Source organism: Limulus polyphemus, unplaced genomic scaffold, assembly GCF_000517525.1.
Source record: "Limulus polyphemus unplaced genomic scaffold, Limulus_polyphemus-2.1.2 Scaffold387, whole genome shotgun sequence".
Lineage (NCBI taxonomy): Eukaryota > Metazoa > Arthropoda > Merostomata > Xiphosura > Limulidae > Limulus > Limulus polyphemus.
The window spans coordinates 364157-374268 of NW_013665997.1; the positions used below are offsets into that span (position 1 = coordinate 364157).

The 10112-nt window shown below is 29.7% G+C and overlaps 1 protein-coding gene across 2 annotated transcripts in view; it reads left to right on the top strand.

The window, feature by feature from the left end:
• LOC106457889 (hemicentin-1-like) overlaps positions 1-10112 on the top strand; it is a 150812-nt gene that overhangs the window by 77399 nt on the left and 63301 nt on the right. For both annotated transcript variants that reach the window (XM_022383952.1, XM_022383954.1), the window contains exon 3: positions 2932-3042. In XM_022383952.1, coding sequence (XP_022239660.1) covers positions 2932-3042 — 111 coding nt within the window. The remainder of the gene's footprint in view (positions 1-2931; positions 3043-10112) is intronic.

The following is a 10112-nucleotide window of genomic DNA, read 5'->3' on the forward strand; positions in this document are numbered from 1 at the left end:
AAACCTATAATAAAATAATTAACTGCTAGTTATGATGGATGCCCAAGATGTGGTAATATATGGAAAGTCATCTTTAAAAAACAACAATCTTAAACATAGTACAATAAATCGTAGAAAATAATCCCCAAAAGCTGATAATATAAAAAAATAATTAACTGCTAGTTATGATGGATGCCCAAGATGTGGTAATATATGGAAAGTCATCTTTAAAAAACAACAATCTTAAACATAGTACAAAATAATCCCCAAAAGCTGATAATATAAAAAAATAATTAACTGCTAGTTATGATGGATGCCCAAGATGTGGTAATATATGGAAAGTCATCTTTAAAAAACAACAATCTTAAACATAGTACAAAATAATCCCCAAAAGCTGATAATATCAAAAAGATATGATGAAGATATTTTTCTAAACCGGATAAGTGTATTTAATGTCTCCTACTCTTACATTTGCAGCAGTAACCAAATCATGTAAATGTCAATTTCAATAATTCACTTAGGGATGTGTCGAGAAATCGGATCGGGTTGATAAATTATTGCACACGTTATACATGTGTGCTTGCACTCGACAAATGTCTTTCTTGTCAGCTTTATCAGTTTACTGGTAAAGTGGTTTTGAAATGTGCGGGATTCAGTTTGTATAACGTTCAAATGTGGACTAATTCATCATGAATCCATTTTCTGACGAAGCAGGATAATAATTAATGCTAAGTGTTGGGTCCCGTTATGGTCCTACCATGCCTAGAGATACAATAACCCATTCAAGAAACAATAAAATGTATACGCACACACATACAAATATCTGGTCGAAATCAAATAGGCTGGAATTGATTTCAAACTTGAACGGTCAAATATGCCTTTTTTTTAAGTGCTAGAATTGACTTGGCTTCCTCTAGAGTTTTATAGATAACTGTGACCTGGGGAAATGTATGTGTTTATTTTACACAGTCGATATTGCCTTTTGCTCAAGAGAATTTAGCAAAAATACTGCACCTTTTTCAACTTTAATAGTAACTGTGATTAAAGGTTCAAAATTGTGCAACGGCGCATTAAAGCCGCAGAACGAAGTGTTATAATAAGTGTATATAAATATAGGCATGTATATGTATATATATATATATATATAATATGTACGCTTTAATTAGTTAAGAGTAATACCAATAAACACATGAAATAGGGCAAAAATGCCAACAACTAAATATATATATGTGATATTATATACATTTTGGAAATTAAAATAAGTATGAATCTATGCATTTTAAAATACAGCAAAGTTGCTTTTACGTATATAATTGCAAGCGCTTCAGTAATGCATAACATAATTTCTTCTGAGACGATATACACTTGTGTATTACAAATTCACGGGAGAGAGAGAAGTCAAATGCTGGAAATAAGAGTTCCAAAGCCGTATTAAGGAGTGGGAAGTCACTCATTCTAAATTACCCATTTCTTACTCTTTTAGGAAATGGATCGCTTCCACAAATCACCAATGTTTTTTGAAAAGACGAAAAAATTGACACTTAACGTAGCTCAATATTGGAATAAAAATGAAGAATAATTTGAATTCTACTGTTATAGTGTTAAGATAAAGTAATAAAGACGTTAATAAATTGTCCACTTACACTAATTATATATCTGTTTTATAATTTGAATTCTACTGTTATAGTGCTAAGATAAAGTAATAAAGACGTTAATAAATTGTCCACTTACACTAATTATATATCTGTTTTCGCACTTTTTGTTTCTGAACTATAAAAATCTCCTAAAATTTGGTTTTAAATAATGAAGTAGAATTATCTTTGTTATTGATTAAACATGTAATTCTTTAGAAATATTACTTTGAGGTTGAATTATCTTTGTTATTGATTAAACATGTAATTCTTTAGAAATATGTCAATGTTCTGCTTGCTTTGAGGTTGAATTATCTTTGTTATTGATTAAACATGTAATTCTTTAGAAATATGTCAATGTTCTGCTTGCTTTGAGGTTGAATTACCTTTGTTATTGATTAAACATGTAATTCTTTAGAAATATGTCAATGTTCTGCTTGCTTTGAGGTTGAATTACCTTTGATATTGATTAAACATGTAATTCTTTAGAAATATGTCAGTGTTTTGCTTGCTTTGAGCTTGAATTACCATATTTCTAAAGAATTACATGTTTAATCAATAACAAATTCAACCTCAAAGCAAGCAGAACATTGACGAACAAAATTTTAAGAAACTCGCATTATTTCTTAAATCTATATGGACTAGTATTTTAAATCGGAGAGATGAAATTACAGAAACCTAAAAAAAGACATTTATCAGAGACAAGTATTTCATTTTACTTGTTATCAAGGCCCGACATGGCCAAGTGGTTAGGGCGCTTGAGTCGCAATTTGAGGATCACAGGTTCGAATCTCCGTTCCACCAAACGTGCTCGCCTTTCAACCGTGGGGTCGTTATAATGTTACGGTTAATCCCACTATTCGTTAGTAAAAGAGTAGCCTAAGTGTTAGCGGTGGGTAGTAATGACTAGCTTTCTTCACTTTAGTCTTTGACTGCTAAATTAGGGATGGCTGGCACAGATAGCCCTCGTGTAGCTTTGTGCGAAATTCGAAACAAACAAATCTGTTATCAACAACATGCTTGATGTTTAAAATAATTTAATTAATAAATACCTTTAAAATCAACATCAATCTTTCATTATATTTTCCTTTTATCTGGGAACCCTTTTTTTCTGAATTTTAAATATATATATTTTCTGATCATACTAAAAGCTTTTCTTGAGATAAATATTCTCTGAGTTGTCAAAACATTTTCAACAAAGACTGAACAAGACACGCAAAGTTCTAAATGTTAACAACTGTAATCATTGATTTGTATTAGTCTAACATGTGTTGCATAGCAAACTAATTTAAGAAAATTATGTTAAACTCTTTTGTTTCAGTTCCTCCAAATAAACCAGTGGTAACTGATGTGAACGGGCAGGTGTTGGAGAGCTTGGTGGGTCCCTACAATGAAGGAGAAAGCTTGACACTTGTATGTGAGACAGAAGGAGGTATGTGTGAAATCACTTTTGGTCACTTGGAAAACTACCTCAAAACATCCAATTGTTTTACTGGTTGTTCAGATGGTAACTTGATTTGATTTAGTCAACTATATATCTCAATATATATATATATATATGATTTAGAAAAAAAAGTCACATGACTTCTTTTACACATATCATATTTTCTGTTGCCCAAAGCAACAACATTTACAAGCATTATTCCATTGGTCCATAAGTATGACATGCATCTTACCAATATACTGAGTATATACTCTTTCAAGACACGTTGTTTGTAACCACTGTAACAGTGTAGTTATGTCAGCAAACGTGTTCAATTACGTAGCTGACAATGCATTATTTCTTTCCTTCGAGGTTTCATTGAGGTCAAATCTTATATCGTTTCAATTTGTGTTCAACCAAACAGATTACGAAGTACATAGAATGTGTTTCTGTTATATCACGTTACTTCAGTATGATATATACATATATATGGCATGTCGCTGTCTTCCCATCCTACTTCAAGGTATCTGACGTGTGATGTGAATCTATTTTCGTATTAAAGTTCAATAAGATTTACATTTGACATGTTCCAACCGAATTTTTATAATAACGTAAATGTTACGTTTGCTTGTCATATTCCCTTACATCCATATGTTTGACCTGTGACACTTCAAAATTAACATGCAAAAAAAGTGGATATCTATATTTTTTAGAATACTGAATATATATATATGCATTTTATATACGTGGCACTACAGTATTTCTTATATTAGGTCTCCCATTTCAAAATTTTTCATTCGTCAGCTACCTATAGTTATTGTTTTATTATGTAGGTAGAATTAATATTACTTTGCGAACTACTGGGTAACTTAATGACCTTTGTAATGCATATGTGAGAAAAAGTATATATGCATTGCAATTATGTAACATTTTTACTTCCTGAAACAAAATAATGGATTTCTTTTATTTATACGATATATGTACAATAAAGAATGCCTTTGAAGTTAAAGAACATTTTCAAATGCTATTATATGTTTGAAGCTTTGTACTGTCAGTTTCGATTTGTGTTTTAGTGAACGCTCCTGAAGAAGCTGTAAAGCGAAACGTTGAGTATCTAATAAGGTCGTTTATTTCTAGTATTAATATGTCTTCTCTACACCAATATGCACTAAAAAAATTAAATAATGATGTACAATGATCTCAATCTAAATATGTTATGATATCAAGAAATGTACAGTCCCATATTATACCTCATATGAAACCATTCTGTGCCTTTTCAGTACTGTAATAAACAAGTACTAATGATATAAGTTCAGCTTGTATTTAGTAGATATACGTTGCATACTAATAATAGAGTACCAATAAATAAATAAACTTAATAGAAATTGAGAGAAAACACAAACCACACTTATGTTATCCACTTAAAAAGAACTCCCCACAATTTCCAATAATTTTGTCATTCAGTATTCAATACGTATATATGTATGTATACAATAGGAAACAAATAAAAAATATACGTACTGAAAGTGAATCAATAATGTGTATCACAGCCTAGCATTTTTTCTAAGTGTACATAAAGACAACCTATACGAATAAAATAAACTGAAACGTATGAAACAAATGACAAGCTATTGTGAACAAAAAGGGGTGTACTGCGTTCATAACACCTAAATATATTCCGTATAACTGTCCGCAAGTGTAAATTATTATTGTGAACTATGAAGCTGCATATGAAAAACAACATTATATTTGTAGAGGTTAGATTTAGGTGCTTTCACAAAGCATCAACTCTTCCACCTTCACTTAATTATGTTCATATTGAATATTAGTATTATTCCTACAAATAATAGTCCTAATAATAATAACAATAAAGAAGTGTTATTGTGCTAGAGATTTAAAATATAAAATCGTTGATAAATTATCAACTCAATCAGCCACAAATCAGAGTTTAGCAGAATAATACTCTCCCATTCAAGTGAGTCACGATACGGTATGTTTTAAATTAAGTAAGCCATTTGGACTGTATGTATACAAATATGTTTTTGAAAAAAATTACTAATTCATTGAAAGATATGAATGTGTTTGCAATTGTAGGAGAATTTTTTTTAAAATAATTTTCAAGGTCATATCGTTACCGTAATCCCAGATGTCGTTGAACATAATATTCAAGGTCATATCGTTACCGTAATCCTAGATGTCGTTGAACATAATTTTCAAGGTCATATCGTTACCGTAATCTTAGATGTCGTTGAACATCATAAGCTAAGACATGTTTTCAGGAAATATGCCAAATATTCATTTTCATCTAAAACCCTACACACACAAACAGTTTTGCAAGAAGTACTTGAAAACTTTATCTCAAAAATGTGTAGAATTATGTATTTCCGCCACATCGTTTTTTCCAGTGAAAACGTTTCCTCCTAAAATATTTAAATGTAAATTTATATCGTATAAACTTAAACAAATATCAAATAGTATTACATTTCTTTAAGTTTATAAACAAAATATAACAAATACGACAGCAATTATTTCAGTTGATAAAGTAGACACTAATTTTGCCTTTATTTGTAAACTATTTTATGCTACAATTCTGCTTAATGAAATTAGCATAACTTTTTTTTCTGCTTTTAAGTGAAAAATATAATGATAGTCAAATTATGAATACCTTGTGACACTCAATAAGAAAATTGTGTTAAGAGATAATATTTCAAACCTTCCTTATCTGTATGGTATTTCAAAGTCACATAAAGCACATACTAAATTTTGATTTATTAGTAGCTCTGTCAACACTATAATAAAACCTACTTTAAAATATTTTATATGTTATTCTTAAAGGGATAAAATAACTTATAGGCAATTCCCCATTAAAGGTCTTTCGATTATCCAAAATAATATTCTTATTTTGAAACTTTTGGAACATTTAATAAACCAACAATGATCTTAGTGTTATTTCAACCTTTGGTTTGACCACTCTTTGTATAGATATTTCATTGCCTAATATAACTAAGGTTAGCAATTTTTGTTTGATAATTTTTATTTCTGATTTTGGTATTAAAACTCATCTTATTATTAAAGACCACTATTTCTTTTCGAATACATATATATTAACTACATAACTACAATTCTATAAACTGCTACCGGTGTGCCTGTAGGAGACAACTATTCCGCTGATATGGCCAATCTATGTTTATATTATTATGAATTTCAGCTCCTAAATCAAAATCAGAAAGGGAAATTATTTAAATTTACTTTCAGATAAATTGATGACTTAATTAGTCTTAATAACGCACTTATCTTTCAAACGTTAAATGGAATATATCCGGCAGAATTAGAAACAGTGTTACCAAAACAAAGTCAGTCAGAGGATAATTACCTAGAAATTATAATTAAACATAACACTCGCATTTGAAGTGTTTCATAAAAGAGGAGCTTTAATTGTTGAAACTAGTTAAATAGTTCCTCAAATCGAAGTATTATCTTTTCAGAACTTAAACGACGTCAAGCCAATAAATTTAATTCTGTTCATACAATATTACTATTATTAATAATAATCTAAGCATCTCGATGGCTCAATTGGAAGTCTGAGAACTTACAACGCCAAAATATGGTTTCGATACCAGTGGTTGGCAGAGCAAAGAAAGCCCATTGTGCAACTTTATACTTATCAACAAGCAAACAAACCTATGATAATATAAAAACAAACGATTATTTTATTTTTAAATGCCATTAATATTACCCTTAAATATTTCATAAATGCATATAGCAACTAGTTGTTTTTCAGGATATATACTAATATATAGCCATTCATAAATATGATAATAGATTCTTCACATCAATATTACTACTTGAGGGTATTCTATGATCAATATTTATAAATATATATTGCACAATTCAGATCTTATTACTTCTTTACTACTAAGTTACTCTGATTATTATGTAGAATACTGAAAAGGCCAGCTGAACAATTATAGAAACCTAACTTACTGTGCATTCTATTGAAATAGAATATTATTAGGCTAAGAATATTGTGATGATATTACTTATGAGTTATTTTTTGAGGTCTAATGTGTATATGTGTGTATTGTTTGTTATCTAATCTACGTTTCATAACTGATTTATAGATTGTATACTTGTATTGTAATGGCATGGTATATTTGTAGTATGAATGATGAATGTCTGGATGACACGTTTGTCTGTATGCTGTATCGCTAAAAAGTAGTCTAAAACGTATGTTATGTTGCTTTTGGAATTTATTTTAATTTTTGAATTTTAACAACACAATATTTTGTTGTTTAAGACTCATAACTATGGTAAATTAATATGTAGAACTATATATGTACTCTTCTCTACACTGAGTACATTGTTGCCCGATGAAGAGTTCTCTAAGAGGGCCGAAAGCTCTGCAAATAAGAGTATGTTAACGTAGATAAAAGTTCGTATGTAATTATACAAAAACATTTTTTTTATTACATTGTTATAGTTTCCATAATACCTTTCACAGTATTTCATACAATATGATGATAATTATCATCCCATAATCGGCCACGGATGGTGAAGAATAGGTCATTAAAGACATTGTGGGTTGAAGCACCAAAATCTATTACCTAGAAAAAAATATTTAATTTTCTTATACAACTTCACAGTTGACATTCATAATTGTGGACTAGTAGATAGAATATTCACAAATATGTTTGGTGTTGTAAGTGTGGTGACCTAGTATTATTAATATTTTTCATAACAATTTGGTTTTTATTTTTATACAGATTGAATTATCTATTTGTTCATATAGGTTGTTTTTAATTTGTATTTTGGAAAATTTGTAAGATTATAATATCAATTACTGATTAACATTGAGTATATATAGAGAGAATGAGTTTCTTTTTTTAATTAATATTATTTAAAAAAATACTTATTCGTGGAGGTCAATGCATATTTGTATTTACTCTTTCATGTTAGCTGTATGTACTTTAAACCTATCAAACACACACACACACACACATATAAATGTGAAATATTATAGTTGGTAACAGTTGTTTTGTGCGTGTTTTACTAGCAATCCATTCGTTTTAGGACGACTAACCTACAATCAAAAATAATATTGTTGTTCAAGATACCTTATTTTGTTTCGTCCAATTATTTTGTAGTTTCTATTAACAAATAAATACAAACGTTTCACTGTATTAAAATAAAAAAAACATTTCATATTTTCTTCACAAGAGTGCATTTTACAAGGTTTGTTCATACACTAAAGCACTATCGAACAGGACAACGAAAATTATCGTAATTGGTCTTGAACAAAATCAATTTGAGTAAATGATCTTATAAATGATACAAAGTATCCGAAATAATGTCGTTTTTATTGACAGGCATTTTAAATGCAACTTATTTCTTCGGTAATACAAAATTTGGAATTTATATCTAAATGCCCGTAACAGCAATGTGATTTTCAAACATTTGTTTGAAATTTGAAGAGTATTAATATACATATATGTTTTATATACTACATACGCAACCTATGAAAGCGCTTACTATCAGAATCACAATATAACAACTACAATAATTAATCGAATTAAAAAGTTAGAATAACAAAAACCAATCTGAAAATTTGAAACGACAAAATGTTACGAACGAAGTTCAGTGCAAAAAATGTATGTTTGATTAAGGAAAAAATTGTATAACGAATATTAACTAGAATAACGCATAATATGGCCACTGGAACAATACATTTAACTTTATTACACCATATGCTTTTTCAGATATGTATATTTAACTAGAAAGGAAGGAAAAGTGAGATGCATGGCTAAAATTAAGGAAAACATTGTATAAAGAATATTAACTAGAATAACGCATAATATGGCCACTGGAACTATACATTTAACTTTATTACACCATATGCTTTTTCAGATATGTATATTTAACTTCAAAGAAAGGAAAAGTGAGAGGCATGACCAAAACATTTCATTTTTAGTCGTGCACATGTACATAAATAAAAAATATGGCACCAAAATTGGTGAAACACCAACAAATTCAAAGAGATCTTATCATTGCGTGATGTAATAATCTCTACATTTACTTTGAAGATAACAGGAAATACAGTAAGTTAGATTAGTTGTTTTTTTTAATTAACGGCACTTGCCTGACAATATAAAGAGATTGAGCTTAATCTCGTTTAATATTGCGTGTGGTATGCTACAAAGTTTTCCTTATTGGCGTTTATCTAAACAGAAAACTCTGGGATCTTACGGACGATGAAACCGAGTCATTGTGAGTCATGCATTGTAATGTGGTACACTGTGGAATCGCAATAAAATATGTGTTGAAGGCAAAAATGTCAATTCCTTTTACCATTGCATTTTTTATCAGTGTTAGGGAAATGAAAATAATAGTATATCAAAGACAAAAAGTTATACTTCAGCTGAATATTTCATCACGTTTACATTTGTCTGTAATTAAGCACTGAACTATACAATAGGCTATATGTGCTCTAACCACCACGGGTATCGAAACCCGGTTTCTACCGTTGTAAGTCCGAAGACATACCGCTGTGCCATTGAGGCCGTCACGTTTAGAGAGAGATAAAAATTACCATTAGTCAGTGGGTTTCAGTCTTTATAGCTATTACTTGTTTTATCATAAGAACAGATATTTACAAAACACTCTAATTAATCGCTTTAGCTAAAGGAAAAAGATGCCAGAAAGGAGTGTTTCTTATTAGCTGAGACAGATTTTGAACGCAATATTGTCTTGTTGAACTATTTTCTTGTAATGAGACCTTTTTAGAATGTGAGTTGTGGTACTATCTACAGCAGTGTCATTAAATTGTACTCGGTTTATCCGATTTATCAAGTTTCCTTTTAATTACGACAGAGTACTTCCTTTCATCGTAGTGTTTAGATAGTAATAAACTCTAAACTAAGGAACGAACATATCCATCTGACACTGGTTTGCTAATGAAGCCTTCCTTTCATCGTAGTGTTTAGATAGTAATAAACTCTAAACTAAGGAACGAACATATCCATCTGACACTGGTTTGCTAATGAAGCCTTCCTTTCATCGTAGTGTTTAGATAGTAATAAACT